Source organism: Sinohyriopsis cumingii, chromosome 1, assembly GCF_028554795.1.
Source record: "Sinohyriopsis cumingii isolate HCF-2022 chromosome 1, ASM2855479v2, whole genome shotgun sequence".
In the NCBI taxonomy this organism is placed as follows: Eukaryota; Metazoa; Mollusca; class Bivalvia; order Unionida; family Unionidae; genus Sinohyriopsis; species Sinohyriopsis cumingii.
The window spans coordinates 162,884,911-162,906,481 of NC_142961.1; the positions used below are offsets into that span (position 1 = coordinate 162,884,911).

At 34.7% G+C, this 21,571-nt stretch overlaps 1 protein-coding gene across 1 annotated transcript in view; it reads left to right on the plus strand.

Annotated features, from left to right (window-relative positions):
* The first annotated feature begins 17,826 nt into the window (after positions 1-17,826).
* Positions 17,827-21,571, plus strand: part of LOC149808283 (26S proteasome regulatory subunit 4) — a 40,301-nt gene continuing 36,556 nt past the window's right edge. Inside the window, exon 1 of the mRNA XM_089975588.1 lies at positions 17,827-17,890. Within this exon, the coding sequence (XP_089831714.1) occupies positions 17,888-17,890 (3 nt within the window). The 5' untranslated portion in view covers positions 17,827-17,887. The remainder of the gene's footprint in view (positions 17,891-21,571) is intronic.

Below are 21,571 nucleotides of genomic sequence, written 5' to 3' on the forward strand. Positions count from 1 at the left end.
ATGTATTTCTCCAATTATGAACTACAATAATCATCAAGAACAAGTATTTCATTCCTTTTTGTTTTATAAATCGATGACTCTTAAGTACACAAATAATTTTCATCAAAATTTGCTGAGGTCCTGAAATCAGTTGAATTACTTTTTTCCTGAGGTCATGAAATTAGTTGAAGTACTTCATACATTAAGGGCAAAATAAATGATAGCTTCACTTGAATTGTTTACTAGAACTATTGTTATGGGTGTATCGCACAAGGCCCCACTGGCTTTGATTAACAACGCCTTAAACAGAGTGGCTGCAGAAAAAAAAGTGGGTGTGTTCAACAATCGGGCCACAGTTTTACATAATGATGGTAAATCCTACAGCCAGACTCTTACAGCAGCCAATCGCTCTAAAGCTTCACACCAAATTAGCTTCAAAATCAAATGATCTGATATTGTTATACTGCAGAAACCAAACTTTGGGAAATAAGGACAGGGGCCCTAACTACACAAAAATAATGATGTAGACTGCTTATGATCAAACGTGTTTGAGAATCATAAGTATTAAGGTATCACTACGCTAATTGATCCAGTTAGCTGTTATTGCACCCATTGTAGTCCCTAAGAATATCACATTTGTTTCTGATTTTACCTGGAGATTTCCTAACCATGGATGAATGATACTTGCATTCTATAGAAAGCAGCATTAAGCCTAAACAGAAAATAATGTTTTGATTCAGCCCATTTTCATTTGCATTGGCTGACAAACTGGCAGATTTTCCATTGGCCAGACAAGGCAGCTGCCTAGAGTGGCAAAATCCAGGAAGCAGTAGATTTTAAAGAATGAAAATACAACTTAAGAAAAAATATTTATTTTGTATATATAAAAAAGAAGAAAAAAGGACTTGTTAAAATTTTGCCCTTATTTAAAGCAAAAATATCTTCAAAAACTCTGGTTTTAAGGTGTTTCATTTTGGCAGAGACAGTAAAATCATATCACTAGTGATAAAGGAGGTATGAATCACTCAGTTCTGGAAAGATCACTTGCACTACAATTTCTTGTCATTCCATTTCAATACCAACTATTTTAAATCTACAACATGATCTGTTGGATATGTTATATCCATGTTAATTCAAATTTAAGATTGACTTGGTACATCTGCACTTTAATAATATAAAGTGAATTTCAGTTTAAGAAGAAAAATCTTGATTAGTATTGTAATGACTTTAACAGCCTGAAGGGGAAAACTCATGGTGAACACATTTGTTTTAATAATTAAGCATCCTAAATACATTCATGGACGTCTGATTTATGCACGTAATTGAAACAATTACAAAAATCAGTTAATTGGTGCATATTTGCAAAAAAACATCATTTTATAAGGATTCAGTTTACACAAAATTTCATTGATGCAAATGCACCCAATTTGTACATTAATTTGTAACATTGTTTCATAGCTATGAATTTATTTGTAACATGGCTTCATAGCTATGAATTTGAAACTTCATATAACTGCAGAAAAAACTTCCTTGCATAGTTGTTATACTCGGTGTTTACTTCGTTTTTATGGGCATGTTAAAGTGGGAATTGGGCACATGTGAGTCACTCAGTCCCTCCAATTTGATGAGACCATGGTAATTTAAATCCAGTTTGATGGGACTATGGTAATTCAAATCCAATTTGATGGGACCATGGTACTTTAAACAGGTACTGGCACACGAACACAGACATTTCTTGACCATTATTTATAGAAATGTTTAATTTCTCCATTAATAATGACGTGTAGAACTAAGATACGGCATACACTGGGGTTCCAATTCAAGTCCATTGCAAGGAATGAGATCAATTTTGGGCTTGAAATGCCTGGAATTCGTAAATGCACCTTAGTCAACAGTTTAATTATCTTCAAACATACAAATGACACTCTTTTTGATACCCAAACATGTATACCAACATTACGATGACTACTAACTATGCAGTTTCATATTGCCAAAAATGGCTCTAGGAACTCCTATTTCACCTAAGGTGCACACAAGTGATTTATTTTCACCAGATCCATATACTGCGAGATAAGAATTACCATTTTAAAGGGGATATCTTTCTTTCAAAACATCAACCCAAGATTTTATCCTGAAATATGGACACTTTTGTTTTCTTCATTTTTTCGTTTAAAATTTAATATTTAAAAATATACCAAAATGGATTAAAATTGGTCTTTATAAAATGAAGTGTTTTATTTGAAGAAATGTGTTCTGATAAACTTTAACAGTTCAAGGAAGCCTAATTTATTTGGAGTATGGCAAGTGAGGCAATGTGTTCTTAGATTTTTCTCTTTGGTGTTACACAACACTCCACTTTGTCCAGTCTGTCTTCATTAGCCAGGATTCCGATATGTTAACCTATCACCATGATGGCTAATGAAGATTTCCACCATCTTGTAAGTTAAATTATACACTCAAGAAACCACATTGGGAGAAATGCAGCCAGACTTCTTAGATTCGCCTTAGTGCTGCTGCAGATAAAGAAAGCATTGCAACACCAATTGAGACCATCTCCTTGCATCCTATAATAGTCTAGATGGTGTTTTCCGCACATGATAGGCTATACATGGTGGCCAGTATATCTGGTGGAGAAAGAACCTCCAAACCATAGGAAGCTACTGGCAAGCTTTGTCAATGACCCACATTGGTTGAGCCAAAACTAGCACCCATGTGGACAGATGTGATTTGTGAGTGATCTGTGCGGTACAGTGCCTTAGACTTCTCAGCCACCTGATTCCCCCTGTGCAATCAGTGGACATAACTAGCAATGATACAGAATCAAACATATAAAAGGTTATGTTATGAAGTAAAACTGACATTTTCAAAGTTTGTTCCTTGTAATATTGTTACAAATATTAATATTTTTATTCATAGGTTTCTTATATAATCTATTTTTGGTTTCATTTTTTTTTTTCTTTGTTTTTTACCAGTGCTTGGTATATAAGCCTTTTCTTGGCCTAATTCTATTCCATTCTTAGCTTATGACAATCGCTGCCAAAGCAAGGTCTACTAAATCCAGAAGGAGTAATAATTTTGCTTCTAGTTTTAAATGATTTGATAGCAGGTGATTTTGGAAAAGGGATGATAATTGCTTGATGACAAGATTTAAATTGGCTGTATTTACTGCAGTATTAATGCGTTGTTTTGCTTGAGTATATTTACTCAAATTGCTCAAAATTTATTTAGATTTTGCCCCTCATCACAGTCTTTTATAAATCCATTAAGTGTCTGACCTGGAATACGTTTTACCACACCATTGTTAGAAATAGGAAGTGTCAGTGAAGAAGGACCTTCACCAAAATAAATCTAAATCAGTATCTTTTGACATCTTTGATAAGTATGAGTACTTCTATACAACAGCAAAAATGCTTCTTCTCATTCAAATATTTATCATTACTAGCACGTTTTTATAATAAATATTTTGAATCTAAGTAAGAAATGTTAAAATGATCTGTAATTGTATCGTCAAAATCCAGACAATCAGCCAGTAGTTTATCAGCCTTTATACAGTCATTCTCATTTTATGTTCTTGCTTTCATATCTCCTAATAAAAACACATTGGCATGTGATATATACATATGGTGATTTCTACATCAAACAATTAAATATTATCGTTAGTTGCAAATTTTGAATCTTCAGGAGGGACATAAATAAAACATAAGGTGATATCTTTGTCATCATTAGTGATTACTTTTAAGCACATTAACATAGTCACTGGATAAATACAATGTATATTGACCGAATAGAACCATGCAGCTATTTTTATTTAATACACCCCAACACATCCTGATTTTGTAACATATATTGTTTTCCTTGTCTGATGAATAAACCAGTATTCTAGCAAATAATCATGACTAAATTGTTTTGTGATAGGACAGATTTCAAGCCAAATAAGAGAATTAGACAGGGCAAGGATATGACAAAGAGGAACAAAGAAACTTGTCAATAAATTAACCAAACAAGGGAATTAGACTGGGTGTGGATGTGACAAGGATGAACACTGAACTTGTCAATAAATTAACCAAACATCAGAAGATTGCAAGTGCATGATACTTTAATGTATTGTAGGATCAGATCATTAAAAAGGATCAAATTTTGATATTTACGATAAAATTTATTAGAAAATTAGAGTTTAAGTGCAATTTACAATTTTATGAACTTATGAAATTGGCCAAATAGATAAATGAAACTTGCATTTTGCTGCATAATATTTTTATTAATATTATTAATAGTTTTGTTTGTTTTGTGAAAATGTTTTTTTGGGAGGGGAGCATCTTCATCAATTTATTTCTTTCCTGGTTACCAGTAATTCTTTAATTCTTTCTTTTCTTCATCAGCTCTTTCATTAATCCATGGATTGATTATTATTTCATCCACCATGTCATACCTTTCCTTAAACAATTCATTCACCAATTCATAAATCATCTGTCATTCATTCATATATATATATATATATATATATATATATATATATATATATATATATATATATATATATATATATATATACTTGTTCACTCATCCTTTGTCATCATTATCAATTACTTTGATAATTTTAATTGTTGCGATATACTGATAGAACTTCATTCATGCACACGAAACTTATGATTACACACTTTTTCGCTGCATCTCATATGTTTAGGTAGGTAGACAACTTACTCATCCTTTACTTGCCAATGTAAATCAGCAAATATATGCTGGCCTGGATGAAGAATATAGAAATCATTATTTTGAGAACAGTTTGCATTTTGTGAGAAGATCTTATTTTCATGACGACTATGAAATGTTTCTGCACACAATAATATTTCTTGTATGAGACCCATGTGCACTTTGTGGAAGATCACAAGTCAGTCATGCGACTAATAGTATTTAGAACTGTGACAGTCAGATGCACCTATCCATATTCACAGTGTATAACTAACTATACACGAGGTTTCTTTGCATTCTGTTTGTGTGTGTGTGTGTGTGATTTGGAATTTTAACGTAGCTTTAAAAAAAAATTCAGTCATATCGCTATGATGTCTGCAGTGTGGCAGTTTATAGTGATGTTTAGCACTGGGGCATCATGTCGCAGACATGTAGCATGATGTCCCACCCATTCACATTATTCTGACACCAAGCTGACAAGTCCTAACACTAACCTCTTAATGATGAGCGCCAAGTTAACACTAACCTCTTAATACTGAGCGCCTAGCGAGGCAACTGTTAGTACCATTGATATAAGTCTTTGGAATGACTCGGCCGGGGTTCAAACCCGCGACCACCCACATGCATTTTGTAAGGAATGTCTGTGCAATGGGTTGAAGTATACAATAATTTAGCAATAATTACAATCAAGAAAGTAATTGCCTTCTGTTTTGATGCAACAACTTTTTCAGACAATACGGACACAAGCTGGTCATACATTAGGCCACTTAACAGTAGCTGTAATTCATTATCATGAGTTTGCCTCTGTTGACCTGGAGGGGCCCCGAGTGGCCGAGTGGTTTAAAGCGCTCTTCCTTACGGATCACTGCCATCTCACCTCTGTCTGCGGCAGTTCGAGTCTAAGATTCAGCCAATGTGGGCTTGTGAGAAAGCTTGCCAGTAGCTTCTCTTGGGTCGGTGGTTCATTCCCGGGTTTTCCGGGTTCTTCCTCCACCATTAATACTGGCCGCCATGTATAGCCTATCTTTTGCTGAAAAATGGCGTTAAACCCAACAACAACAACAAAGCCTCTGTTGACCTGGAAAGGGTATGCTCATAATATTGTAAGGAATTAAGACTATAATAGACAGCACAGCATGCGCACTGACAACTTTACCGTAAGTTTCTATCCTAAACAGTCCCGACCAAACAACACTGTTGCTATTAAGAAACTATAACTTGATGTAGATCGCTGTTTTCAACTGTATGGGTGGATTCCTTATTGGCGTAGAGGATATTTAACTAATTTTTGGGAGGAGTACATTAGTACAGATAAATTTCTACTGCTTGTTTATGTTTGTGTAAAGATCATTAGTGTTTGCAGTGGAATGGTGTCCCACAAGCTACAGAAATCTTTGGATTTATTTTTTTTGACACGGATACACTATATATGCAACATTAAAGAAATTAAAACTGAAATAGCATTTCTCTGATGAGCTCCCTTCATGAAAAAGCATTCCATGTTGTTATACAAAATTTTTGCCATGCACGCGCATGTGTGTGGGGGGGGGGGATGCTTGCCACTGCATGCAAACTGACAGAACAGATGTCTTTCATATGGGTGTCAAATATGGCCCATATTGGTGGTCCTTGCGTTTATTGGACAACACTTTATACGAGGATGTACGGTAAATCTAAGTCGTACCGCGTTGTTTTCATTGAATAAAGTATACCCCCTTCTTTCAGTCACAGTGTGCTGTTTTACGTCATCGTGTTAAAAGCCAGTAATTTCACGAGAAAACGGCTCAGGACGACAGAAAATATAATACGGTTTTACGCTGATATTGTTTAACATGCGACTATTTTGTATGTCTCACATTCATTCATGCGGCTTGGTTCCTGATAACAATGATGCGAATACAAAATAAAACTGTTTGCTGTTTTACTATTAATTCTACCGGAGGTAATTCACAGTTTGCTAGGTTTGTCGCACTTAAATAATTTTCACAATTTAAAAAAAGAGTCACAATTTTAGATCAACAATCAATTTAGAACGAAGGCCAATCATTTACAGTTTTAAATTACAATTGCATTCTGTTAATTTCTAGTGATGCTGTTCTCTGGAATCCAATATTAAAAAAAACAAAAAAAAAAAAAAAAACACACACAAATCTTTTACAAAAAGGGGTAACCAAAACACTGTTCCTGGTCTTCTGTCACTTTTTCACAACACAAAGAAAGATAATGAAGCAACCCACAATTATCTGGCATGCAATCCTAAGATATTCGTCTTACACCCTTTATGATCTATGAAGGAGGGGGTGATATATTTCTTACTATTTCTTGGCTATCGCTTATAACACGTAAAATTCTACAATTGTGAAAAAAAATATATGGGGGGGGGGGAATGGGAATTCTGACTTGTAGTCTGTACACTAAACAAAAGGAAACTGTTTTCATATTCATTTCTAATAGAATACAAAGGATACAAGATAATTCGTGTCGTAGTTTCTCGTTGTTATTATACTATGATTGTTTCAAGTCAATTTAGCCAGTTTTAAAGAATGAGTACAGCATCCGCAAGTTTCCTCTTCATTTGGATAAATAAGAAAAAAAGAAGAGCGAATAAAGTAAATCTAAAGAATGGTTAGTTCAAGAATCTACTTGCACGTTACACAAACAAGTAAGAAAAATGTCCGTTCAAAATAGTTCGTGTCATTGGGGATGACCAGTGGCAGGAAGACACAGCGAACGTGCCTGAAAAAAAAAAAAACGAGAAAGCTAAGAAACGTCAACTAATTTTGATAGTGACAGACATATTTTTGAATACGCTTTGGATGAAAAAGTGAAAACCAAGTATGGAGAATGCTTTAAGACAAATCTTGAAAGATAGAAAGAGAGAGCTAGAGCTGAAGGAGGGAAAGAGTTTTACAACTGGTAAATTGGCGATTTGCTGAAAAAGGAAAACGCTCAATATATTTCAGCTTCTACTTAGTCAGCTGAGGACAGATAAATTTGAAGCACAAAAATTTTAAATATGTGAGACACGTAGAATCTCAAAATAGAAGACAATGACTTAGAATGATAATAACTAGCATTGCGGATAAAAGGAAACGAGATAACATAAAACCAAATGAAAGTGCTTCAAAATTTATTTCAGACAGATTAAAAAGAGATAATTGATAAACTACGATATAGTCTATAAAGTTTAGTACAAAACAAAGGTCAATCAAATCTAGCAAACGTTGAGGAGAGCAGTGTGTTTAAAAGCTATAGAATTTATTTAAAGAAGTTATAGCAAATGTACTATATTTATGCATTTTTCACTGACAAATATATAACATATACAATTTCAATATCTCAATAAAAACCCTGTGTCATAAAGAATTATTATAAAATCAACCAAAGCCAGTTTGATCTTGGAAGTTTTACACTAAGTCGATGAAATAAATTTTAGTAACCTTTCAGTGCGTATATATGTTCGCAGCGCTTTCGGTATAAATTAAACAGCACAAATAAATGTTGGAATTCACATTCGCCGTTGTGGATGGTGTCCAATATTAGTTATAAAGAATGTTACCAATAAAGTAGAGAAAAAATTAGCAGAACTAAAAAAGAAAAAAAAGAGAATCCATGGTTGTAAAGAGGTGTAAAATCTATTAAATCAAAACGTTTTGCAGTGAATAAAATGAAAATATTAGACAAAGAAATCAACAAAGAATTAAATGTGAATATGAATAACAGAAGGGGAGTTTTAATGTATTTGCACTATAAAAATAATTTTTTTTTTTTTTAAATATTTCGCAAAGTTTTAAATTTACATAATGACCTATACATTTAACGGTATGGACTTCAGACATAAAATCTAACCTATACATCACATTACCCATGTCCCGTAACTGAGATTAACGCTCATGTTAACTTTGAGTCACACAAATATATAAGGAAATACAAATGTGGGTAATTAACTCACCTACGATCCATTAGATATTTTTTAAAATATTTTTATAACATTTAAAATAATGACGAAGTAGAGAGATACAGAACACAGTGTGACTTGCGATCTTGACAGAATTAAGTTTAATAGGGCAATATGAATCGCAACAGATGGTTGAGGACTTTTCTAGTGGCATTTAACAGGTCCATGCATGTCAGAGTTACTGAAATATGTTTACAGGTTTCGTGTTTGTTTCAAGTACGAAATGTATTTACAGAATGCAAGATGCATTTACCTGGTTAAGATGCATTGAATCGAACCAATCTGAAATAATTTAACATTGTCTAAAACAATTTTCAAATTACACTGCATAACGAAACGAAATATTTTAAAAGGGGTGTGTGTAATAAAAAAAAATTATGATATGCATTCACGAGCCTTTCTGATTCAAGACAATGACTTAACTACAATGAAACATATGTGGATATTAACGATTATGACAGGAGTTGTTTAACTGCTCATAGAGAAACTCACGACTTTGGATGATGATAGTAATGTCTAAGATTATCGTATTTTTATGAAGATGAAAAAAATAAGATGAGTGTGTTTTTTCCCCGGACATTAATGATCTTACAGCCAGCAGAGAGTAAAGCAAGATTAAATCAGAGTTTTAAATTAAATGTGATTTGTATATGGGATCAGAAGACCTGTTTTTGATATAGTCAGAACAAATTGCAACTGATTCTATAAAGAAGCTTTTAGTGGTTTTGATTTTTGGTACTAATGACGGATATAAAAGATAGGAAACTTTTTTGTAAGTTTAACAATTGTATCTCAGCTTAAAAAGTACGAGTGTATTATGCGCTGATATGCCTATGAAAATGAATAATCTCGATGGCTCCAACAAAAATTTAAAGGATATCGATCATCTCTTTAAAACCGGGGTTAGAACTATTTTATCAACATCTATATTCAAAAGGCTGAAAAATTGTACCAGGCAATGGACGTATCGGGTGGCAATGAGGCTTTGACTTTTTGGATACCTCGAACAAATAATTGGCATTATGTTGGTGCCTTTTTTCACTTTGCCCGCAAATGACACTGTCCTTCCTTTGAATCAAGAAAAATCCACCAATGGTAATCACCACGTCCTCATAAACCTTTAATCATATTTATTGTATACAGGGAAACAGTTGATATAGTCAGACCTATAGTACTAATAATGTCACAATTTTTTTTATACTTTTATCACTATTTTATAACCCTTAGTCTAGAGGTAATTCTTCTCTAACGTTTAAATTTATTTCATTGATGTCTCAAAACTTTATTTAAAACTCTGTTAAACGTCAAAACTCTGTTTTCTTACACTGTCAACTCTTTTCTTAGTCCTTGCAGTTTAACTTTTCTGGTTTGATCTGTCTCTTTACTTATATCTATTTGTATTTATTATATTCCGTTGTCATATATTGCAACATAGGATATTATTGAACTTGCAACTATTACAGCATTTATTTTACCCTTCATTATATTGTGTAGTAAATAACTTATTTCATTGCAGATAGAAGTTAACTTTATATGCTTCATGCCAATCATTTATTAAATTTATTGCTTTCTTTACCTGTTCATCGAAGAGCTGATTTATATATTTTATGTGTATCTGGATATACCCAGGAATTTGGATCTTTTTAAAAGGGGGGGGGGACAATAATTGATAGATAGCTGTTTTATTGTACTTTTTATAATGTAGGGAAAAAAATCACATTAACATGCATTGTTTGTTAATTACTATTTGTTGGACCTTTATCTTTTAAATCTACTTAACTTAATCCCTTGACAAAACTAGAACGTCCACGTTAATTTCGCATCCAGTTGACTGCCAAAAGCCCCTTGTCGCCTTTCTGAGCAATACTTGCATTTTCTGTTACAGACATTTCCATAGATACAAATTTCACCATCTCTGTGTTTAAATTCAGGTTTCTCATGTTTGTTGGAAAAACTAATCACTCATATTGTAATTCTTATCAAATAAATATTGTATTATTTGATTTAAATATGCATGTTCAGATTGTTGACTAGCTTGCTGAAGAGCTGTACAACCTTGTGCAGATAGGCTGGATTTGTCTAATAGGATTAAATAGTCCCGATTAGATGTAATAATACTATACCACCCTAGCAAACAGCAAAGGAAAAAGCGGATACAATGTGAAATGTATAACAGAATTTTCAAATGAAATTTTAAACGCAGAAAAAGATGTTTTGGAGAGTTACACGGACAAAATATAATTAAAAAACAAACAAACAGTTTCATGCAAAATATATGGTACTTTACAGTCACAATTAGAATAATTAATAATGAAATCAAAGAAAGCTATTACAGAAATTCAAAAGACCTTTAATGATTACAGCACAATAATTAATGCCCCAAAAGACACAGTACTTGCCAACACTACTCTGTCCGAGTTGTACGATTTTAATCGAAAATTATAATGATCAATTTATTAATATTATTAAGGTTTCTTGCGTCTTTCTGAGGCAAAATTACACCCCAAAAGTTAGGGACCGATTAGGTATTTAACTATTATCCATTATATTATCTCTCTCGTTTAGACTTTTACAATTTACACTCAAAATGATTTACACCATACTGTCATAAAAATAAATAAATTAGATTTACATGCGATTTTCATCAACTTATGTATAACTCGAAGTGATTATCTAATTAACCGTTACATCGAATTAGAGATAAACAATTAACGTGATTCTTAAACAAGAGACGTTATAAAAAGATTATAATCTTTACAGCGTATAAGAATCACCGATATGCTATTTGGGAGAAAACAAAATGTTAAATTTATAATTAAAATGGTCTTAAGGTAGCTACTAGTTGTAAAATCAAACCTGGGGGCAGTATTAAAATTGTGTTACTTTTCAATATCACATAACAAAAACATATCAAAATCACGAGTATTTATTAGAGAAGCAAAAGGTATCGGTCGAACACTCACAAGAACTAACTATTTTTTCAAGTTATCTGACCTATAAGGATCTAACAAAGACATAATTAGCCTCGATTTTTAATAATCTACCAATGATCACTTAAAGTACGAAATTGAAAAATATTTGTTTACAGTACAATACGATTATTCCTGAATCAATAGCACAATCAGTTAATGACAAACCCAGATACTGAATATATTTTGTTTTAGGATTTTTCATTAGGGAGATATTCATTGGTATAGCAGACAATCAAATCTCGTGGCTATGAGAGACGCTTCACTTTCCTTTGGCAAGCGGGACATCAGGCCCAGGCCTCGCACACCCCCCAAGAGTAGTAGTCCCCCAAGACATGCGCGATGCCACAATTGTGACCCTTTACAAAAACAAGGGCGACCGCAGTGACTGTAATAATTACAGAGGGATCTCGCTCTTGAGTATCGTTGGTAAAGTGTACGCCCGCATCTTACTCAACAGGCTGCAGTTGCTGGCGGACCGTGTGTACCCGGAATCGCAGTGCGGTTTCAGAGCAGGCAGGTCGACAACAGACATGATCTTCTCCCTACGACAACTCAAAGAGAAGAGCAGAGAGCAAGGTCAACCACTCTACATGATGTTCATCGACCTCACCAAGACCTTTGACTTGGTCAGCAGGAAGGGCCTTTTTGAACTTCTGAGTAAGATCGGTTGCCCCCCAAAACTCCTCAGCATGATAGTCTCTTTCCATGCAGATATGAAGGGAACAGTCCTGTATGATGGATCCTCCTCAACCTCCTTCCCAATTAACAGCGGCGTGAAGCAGGGCTGCGTGCTGGCACCAACACTTTTTGGGATCTTCTTCTCCCTGCTCCTGTCCAACGCCTTCGACACGTCCACAGATGGCATATATCTACACACCAGGTCCGACGGGAGGCTGTTCAACCTGGCACGACTGCGCTCAAAGACCAAAGTGAGAGCTGTGCTCATCAGGGAGATGCTTTTTGCAGATGACGCAGCTCTTGTGACCCACACCAAGGAAGCCCTTCAGAGACTGGGAGACCGTTTTGCTGATGCCTGCATGAAGTTTGGTCTCACCATCAGCTTGGAAAAAACAAATGTCAGCATGTAAGATACCACCATTGTCCCTTCCATCAAAATCAACGGTGTCACCCTGGAAGCAGTCAACAACTTTACCTACCTGGGGTCAACCATCAGCAACACTCTCTCGATTGATATGGAGCTTGACAGAAGGCTTGGAGGCAAACACCATCATGGCTCGATTAACGAAGAGGGTGTGGGAAAACAACGCGCTGACAGAGCACACCAAGGTCCGAGTCTACCAGACCTGCGTTCTCAGCACCCTTCTATATGGAAGTGAGACCTGGAGTACCTACATGAGGCAAGAACGCCGGCTCAACTCCTTCCATATACGGTGCCTAAAACGCATCCTGAAAATCAGCTGGCAAGACCGTGTTCCACACAGCGAGATCCTGCAGCGTGCAAGTACCCCCAGCATGTACTCCCTGTTGAGCAAACGCCGCCTTCAATGGCTGGGACACGTCCGACGCATGGAGGATGGAAGGCTGCCAAAGGATATCCTATATGGACAGCTGGCCACTGGCATGAGAAGAGTCGGCCGCCCCTCACTCCGTTTCAAGGATGTATGCAAAAGGGACATGAAGGCATGCAACATTTCACCCGATGGCTGGGAAGAGCTGGCCGAGGACCGAGGCACCTGGAGACTGACGGTAAACAATGGCATATCAGTCGCTGATGCGAGGAGAGGCCAATTGGCAGTGGAGAAACGTAAGAGAAAGAAGAACGCGGCAGCAACCACAGTAACACAGACTTCCCAGTATAACTGCATCAATTGCAATAGGGACTGTCACTCACGTATAGGTCTGCACAGTCACAGCAGACGATGCCAGCAGAGACAGACAACACCCCAAGGGCGCTATTCGCATGGTCTTTCGAGACTGAGTCGCCAATGATGATGTAATAACTTCGAATGGTTGCTTGGTGCTCTATGGAAAGGTCAAGAAAGTGTAGGAGAAACATTTACCTACACAGCAGTAGAGGAGATCTCAGTGACTATTGATAGTCTGCCAAAAATTTTTAATTTTCCAGGTTTTCAACTGAGAAGCCAGAAAATATTTCTTTGATGAGCATCAAACACACGCGTAACATAAATGTTAACAATATGAACACTTACAATCGGTGTATCTGGCTTGATCTGAGATGTATACATGATAACCGGATAGCATAGTTGTGGTAATAAATTAGCCAACGTTCAACAAGGCTTTCATCTACAAATGAACAGACAGTACAGATATTGTTGGTCCCCACAAAATGTATATATTTTTGTACTCTGATGCTAACGTAAATATACAAAAATAATCCAATGAAATCGGTTATATATTAGGCATAATAAATAGTGTATATGTACAACGCACGAGTTTTACCGGCTGATAAATGTACCAAAAGCATCTTCACAACGTTATAAATTGTGGTGTTATAAACAGGACAACAATACATGTTAATTTAATTACACTGACTGAATATTTTAAAAAATTGGATTATATTACTATGATCTGACCAACTGTTCTGTTTAACAAGAAGTAGAATGTTATAGATTTTAAGATACGTTAGATAAGTAACTGAATTACTGGTCGGTGATTATCAAGATACAAACACTTTGATCCTGCTTGATGACTACAACAAGAGTTTGATAAAGAAAAGAAAGCAACAAAAATGATAGAATTGTGTGGTATCTGTATAATTAGTAACACAAACATATGATGCAGTCGTTCGTGACTTATGTGAGAACATTAGGTTTCTTGCTCTCCTTTGAAGTCGTGACAAATAAGCTACCGGTGGATTTGGACGCAAATCACCTACTGCCAACATTACATTCACACAATCAGTACGAAACCTAGGTGTTACTCTGGACAGTACTCTCACATTGCACCAACATGTCATGAACATATGCAAGGCTGCATATCTTGAGCTGAGACGCATCAGCTCCATTCGCAAATATCTTTCAGTTGATGCCACTAAAACACTTATGTGTTCATTAGTACTTTCAAGACTGGACTTTTGTAACTCAATTATCCCTGGTTCATCTCAATATCTACTCCAGAAACTTCAAAAAGTTCAAAACACAGCTGCTTGATCACGCTTAGAGTACCACGATCAGAGCACACCTCCCCGCTGTTCTGTACCCTACATTGGCTATCCATTCGATCCAGAATCAAACATAACATTTGTTCTCTGTGCTACGTTTCACTGTCGGACTCCAGTCCAACATACCTATCCGACCTCACCCGTGTGTGCACACCAGCAAGATACTTACGCTCCTCTTCTAACAATCGAATACTTATTATTCCCACTATGAAAACAAAGTCATATGGACAGCGTTCTTTTGCATACCAAGGCCCAGCAACGTGGAATGAATTGCCCACTGAACTTAGACACAAAGACACAGTGATCACATTCAAGAGGGCTCTCAAAACTCACTTATTTCGACTGCAAGAACAAACTTAAAGACCTAATAATGTTTCCTACCTGAAATATTCTCAGCACGTTTTATATTTTTTAATGTTTTTCTAATTTCATGGTGTTTGTTTTAGTAATAATATTATTATATGTTTTTTTTTTATCTTATATATGTTGTCTAATGTTGTAAAGCGCTTAGAGCTTCTAAAGATTAGGCGCTATACAAATTATTATTATTATTATTGTAATCACCCACTTGTTTTATTCCTTGCAGACTTTCTTTTCATCTTAACCAGTTATGAACAAATAAAGTTTGGATCTCAATCCTACACAATGTTATTGGGGAAAAGTCCAGGAACTTTTCTTATTAATTTGAGATACACCAAATATTTTGTAATAGTCACTAGAGTAGTAAATTTGGATTGTACCCTTCATGTGAAAGTTAAAGCCGTCTGTCTCACCATGGATATACAGTAAAAGCCTCCTGTCTCGTTATGGTTGTACAGTAAAAGCCTTCTGTCTCACTATGGATCTACAGTAAAAGCATCCTGTCTCACTATGGATATACATTAAAATCTGCCTGTCTCACTATGGATACACATTAAAAGCCTCCTGTCCCATTATGGATATACAGTAAAAGCCTTCTGTCTCACTATGGATATACAGTAAAAACCTTCTGTCTCACTATGGATATACAGCAAAAGCCTTCTGTCTCACTATGGATATACAGTAAAAGCCTCCTGTCACCATGGATACACAGTAACAAAAAGCAATCTGCCTCACCATTGAAACGATATATCTTTCTGACACGTGAATTAAAAATCAATTTCAATATTTTTGCTATTGTTCTTTACATCATACAGGTTAGAGAATATTATTTATAATAACTGTTAGTATTTTCATTCATTCTAATGTAGAATCCAGAGATAAAACGTTTCGTTCTATTTGGTGTATATTTCTAATTCTCTATAATTCATTCTATATAAATTGATTTGTGTATGACTCACTACTTAGATGAGAATTTATTACTAAGTGGACATGCGAGTGTGCTAAGCACGGATGCCGATACCACCGACCACGTAATCTCATCTATTGGTAATATGAGCATGGTCGATAATGTTTAAGGATTGGTACTTACAGGCAAGGCGATTGGTGCCGTTTACGCGGACCCGGGTTAGAATCTCTGTAATCTGTATCATAATATTTATTCCTATTTATAATACTTCTGTTAGTATTCTGAAATATTCTACTGTAGAATTAGCATTTCTGTTTTGGTGTTTATATGTACCACAATCTTCTGGCCAGTTTCTCGCATCTATAGTATGTCATTTCCATCATATATTCAATGTTATGGTCAGTCTCGCATTTCTCCCACATACGTAATAATGCGAATATTTACTATTTAAGCAAATTTTGACAAATTAAAATATATGTATATATTAGTTACCAGTTGCATTTTTAATTGCAATATTTGTACATATACCGGATTCGCCAACTTCAGGTTCTAGCCTAGCCCAAGGTCAGTTTGTGAGCTAGCAGACTGACTGACTGACTGACTCTCTCTCTCTCTTTCTCTGCACAATAACTATAATGCTCGCGATTGCAAAATAGCATCGGCATGACTTTGGTGATGAAACACGAAATCTGCACGCACAACTCGATCTTACGCATGCATTCAATGTATAACGAGGATCCATTACGATGGCACGGGCTCAACACACGTGATCTTCATGGTTGTTGAAAAGCTGATTCAGCAATAAAGCTTAACGTTTTCCGCTGAATCTTAGAGGTGAAACGTGTATTGCGTGAAGAGTGGCTTTTCCATCGGTCATATGAAAATCACCATTCGATAGTTTCACGTGCTGAATTTTGTCCAGATATTTTTGTTAAATAAAGAATATAAGAATTAGAAATGTTTGCTCTGTTTATGTTTTAACTGTTGTTGTTTTTTTATTGCCTAATACATTGTCATGAATAAGTTAAATGTTCAATAATGCATTCTGTCAAAGCAATGGGATTGTCTCATAATTATTTTGTCACATATCTTATCTCATTTAATACTAATACAGAAAGTTCCTTGTGAGAATATAATTTTTATATTGCCATCTTTATGTGTCGTTGCCCGCCTTTGAACGGGTTGTACCTGTCTTTGCGATGTCTTCTAAAAATCAATAACTATGACCACATAGATTGAAAACTTATATCGTATAATAATTTAGATAAAGATATAACAATAGTATTAAATTTCCATTAAGTAGTTTAAAATGTCTCTGTGCACTTCTCTTTCTTTCGTACTTACTATATGAACATATAAAATATATATCCCCAATGAATTTTCTGCATCATTATTTAATGAGATTAAATACAAAAGAATGATAGGAAGATTATATTTAACTGACGACAGACATTCTTGAATATTTACCATCATTCATTACAGCTCTGAGTGCATATAGACCAGGGGCGGTCATAATACAGCACGTGTCCTGGTTTTATCTGTTATTTTACATCATGTTGTGCGGATTTAAAATTAAACTCTGATATAGACATTTAAAAACAATATCAACAACAACAACAAAAATACGAACATCGTACAGACAGTGCATACATGTCTAATTCTTATATATTTATTTTAAATATTTTCGAGTATTTTCATAAGTTGAAATGAACATTTATCGTTTTCCAGTATTGTCAGTTTAAAAGTCTCTGTACCGTCTTTGCATTGTTTTTGACCGTCTTTGCTCTGTCTTTGTCTGTATTTATGCGTCTTTGCGGTATATAGTAAGACCCCATACAGGTGCATGCGCAAGTCAAACACACTATAACCAAGTTCCGGTAATGGTAGGTAATTTTGCTGTTTCATGCAAAAGTAGCATTTGTTTTCCAAAGATCATTAGCAAATATAAAGACATGATGTATTAATTGAACATTTTTAAGAGCTACATTTTCATTTAGTGAGACAAAATATACTCGCTATTTTAGTAGGCCTAGGTTATGTCCAGCTATTTTGTTTCCAATGTTCCACGGAGTCGCACTAAGGAATTGATAACCTATGTTTTTATTTTTGTTTTTGTTTTTTAAATTTTTAACTACAGAAAAAGACTTGTACCTTGCATATTTTCACACGGTAGAATGCCAGATATGAAGTATTTTGGTTAGTGTGACTTTCTGTGTGATATTAGCAAGTTTTCATTGTTTTCATCCCGGACGTTTTTCAAAACCGTTTACAATTTCTTGTAGCACAATTCTGATTAGTGCTAAAAATTTCTTCACCTAAAATCTGTTAATGTGGAATTGTGGTCTTTTTTAACGTATGATCAGTCGTTGAGTTATTTAAGTTAACAAAATATTCTGCATCACAATCTCACGAAGTTTAAAATTTAAGTTCCGGAATTAACCCCATCCCCTTCTACATGTCGGGTAATTCTACGCAACGATACGTTATTTCTGTAAACATTGGATCACGTGTTATTTTAAGTAAAAAATCCATTTTGTATCAAGAAAGAACGGTCATTCTTCAATTAAGAAAAGTGATATTCATAAAGTGTACACAAATATCACACATTACGACTTGAAATGCATATGAAAATGTGATTTCTAAATGTCAGCATGAAGACCCATTCCATGACCTTCTTGAACCTGTAACCCAGAATATCATTATTACTATGTATCTTAAAATCACAATAATGAATACATTATATAAAAGATGGAAATATATACCTTAAAAAAATGCATCTTAATCCAAGTTTCCAATTTTGCAAGATGTTGTCCCACACAAAAGAGATGGCAGTGATCCATAACGGAGAGCGCTTTAGACCACTCAAAGCCCCCACATTGAGTTTTGTAAAACTAGCTATAAACCTGATCTTACTACTCAATTGAACTGCTGACAGAAACAGTCCAAAATAATATATTTCATTTCTATAGCCCAATAGATAAACTTTACATTTTTTCAAAGCTGTGCACAGAATAGGCCGACATATGAGTCGAGAAAACACAGGGTTGGTATCCTGTGTCCAAAATTAATATTATTTTGCACAGAATATTCTGGTGATAATTGCCTTTTTTTCAGTTGGTAAGCATTGCAGTATTTTATTTTCGTCAGTCTGTTGGAGACTGAAACCGTATGTGCTCAGAAATACATGACAGCATTGTACATATAACAAACAAATCATACATTATTATGTCCTATTTATCTTTATTACTCATACAGAGCAAACATTAATTGCTGACTCTTTTCTTTCCCAAAATATCTTCATTATCCTTAAGAAAAGAGTTTAAGTAGCTATGCACAAGGTATTTAGAAAAATATACGTTCAAGGTGTAATGTTAACGGGTCTCATTAATTATATTTCTCTCCCCACCCCCCACCCCCCCATATATCCTAAGCTATGCCAGCAGCTGTCCAAAATTTGAAATATAAAAATAAACAGTCCAAATTTCCAACCTTTGGAGATGAAGTTTTCCCTTCAACAAATAGGAATTTGCAAAAATGGAAACAATTTGTATAATAGCTTAAACTAAATAACTGTTAAGGTATTAAGAAATTTATACAATGAATAAAGAAAGACATTTAAGACATGTATTCAGATTTTTGTCTACATAAGGTCTTTTGGAGTAAATTCTCTCTGATTAGGATTCATATCGCTTAGATTTATTCCAAAATGTAAGCACAATCTGGGTGAATGAAAAATGCAAAATGCTTGTTACTATCCATTGTTTCATTTTCACAGATATTTGTTCCTAAACACTGAGTAGCTCATTAAAGATTTAGACTATACTTAACAACAATTTTTCAAGATGTCGAAGGGTTAAGTTGTATTTATAACAATGTAGGTTGGTGCTGAAATCACCAAAGTAGCAGTCCAAAAGTTTATACCTTGTAAACTTGTGATCAGTCCTGTTAAAATTATATATCTAGTATTTGCAAAGTTATAAATTTGCTATATGATGTGCAGGTTTTGGTCAAAAAGTTGATATGAATTTGAAGTATAACATATTTTCGTGCCTTGAGAATGACGTCACTAAGTATCTGTACTACATCTGTCATGCTGGCTTGCATTTTCTAGTTTAGATTACATGTCTGACCCACTTAATTCAAAACTCAATTTCAGGAAATGTGCATTAGCTAAAATTTTCAAAAATATCTTTTAAAATGGTAAAAATGTTTGTGTAGAGCATGTATTTGGCCGATCAAGAGGATAAAATGCAACTTCAATATTTTTTCATGCCTTTACACAATTTAGAATCTATGCTAAAATTAAAATAATACCAGAGACACTAGATTTGGGGTTTTTAAGTGACATAAAAACCAAAAATTCCATGCAAGTCGTTATTGCTTTAATATAGGGTCGTGTGGAAAAAAATAGTTTTGATCTCTGGGCCTAATATTCATTTTCAAAAACATATTAGAGTTATCCCCATCTTTGCTTGCACATAATTTAAGTATTATCCATCAAAAAAGAGTTTAATTTCAGCATTACTCATAGATTAATTTCAGTATTATCCAGATATTTGATGAATGAAAAGCACATTATTTAGTTTCTTAGTAAATTCCTTGCACAGAATGACTTGGTAAAATTTAAAGGCTGAAAAAAATGATACCCATTATATAAACAAGGCCACCGTTACAGATCACTGCCATCTCACCTGTCTACGTGAGTTCGAGTCTCAGGCTCGGCAAACATGGGTACGTGAGAAAGCCTGCCAGTAGCTTCTCGTGGGTTGGTGGTTCTTCCCGGGGTTTTCCAGGGTTCTTCCTCCACCAATTATACTGGCCGCCATGTATAGCCTATCTTGTGTTGAAAAATGGCGTTAAACCCTACAACAACATATAAACAAGGCAGATAAAACCCATTAATTTAATGGAACATATGAAATTAGGAAACTGTGACTAAGTTTTTAAATAATGTTGAGTAACTAGCAATATGCTGCTTCTCACTTACATAAAAATGTTATTAGGTAGGTATTGATGATGGTCAAACCATATTCTGTTTGTTGTGCAGTCTGAATATAAAAATAACAGTCATCGTCCAAAAAATATTCTGAAGAAAAAAACACTACTCTGCAATACATCCTGCAAAGCTTTCAGATTGAGTGGGCATGAAATAGTTTAAATTTCTCCCATTAGATTAAGATTCTAAATGTGTCTGTACTATGCAAGTCGTGCTGATCATATAGGAGTTCAGTACCAACTAAGTCAGTAATGGGTGTAATTTTGTTTAATTTGATTACACATACTTTTAAATGGTGATAATTACCTTTATTTAGGTCATCATACATCCATATTCCTTTAGATGGTTCTTATTTACACTCCCTGAGAAATGCATACATCAGAATCAGTGTTAAAGTATGTAGAAATGTTTGGAGGGGGTCAGCCTCAAGGTGTGATTCAGTACAAACTGGATTGAATGTCATGCATTGTGATATGACAGTGAAAGCTGCACATGTTGAAACATTTGTGTACTTCCCTGTCATTTATTATGATAGACCCCTACATCCTCTTTTCTTGATCCAGTTTAG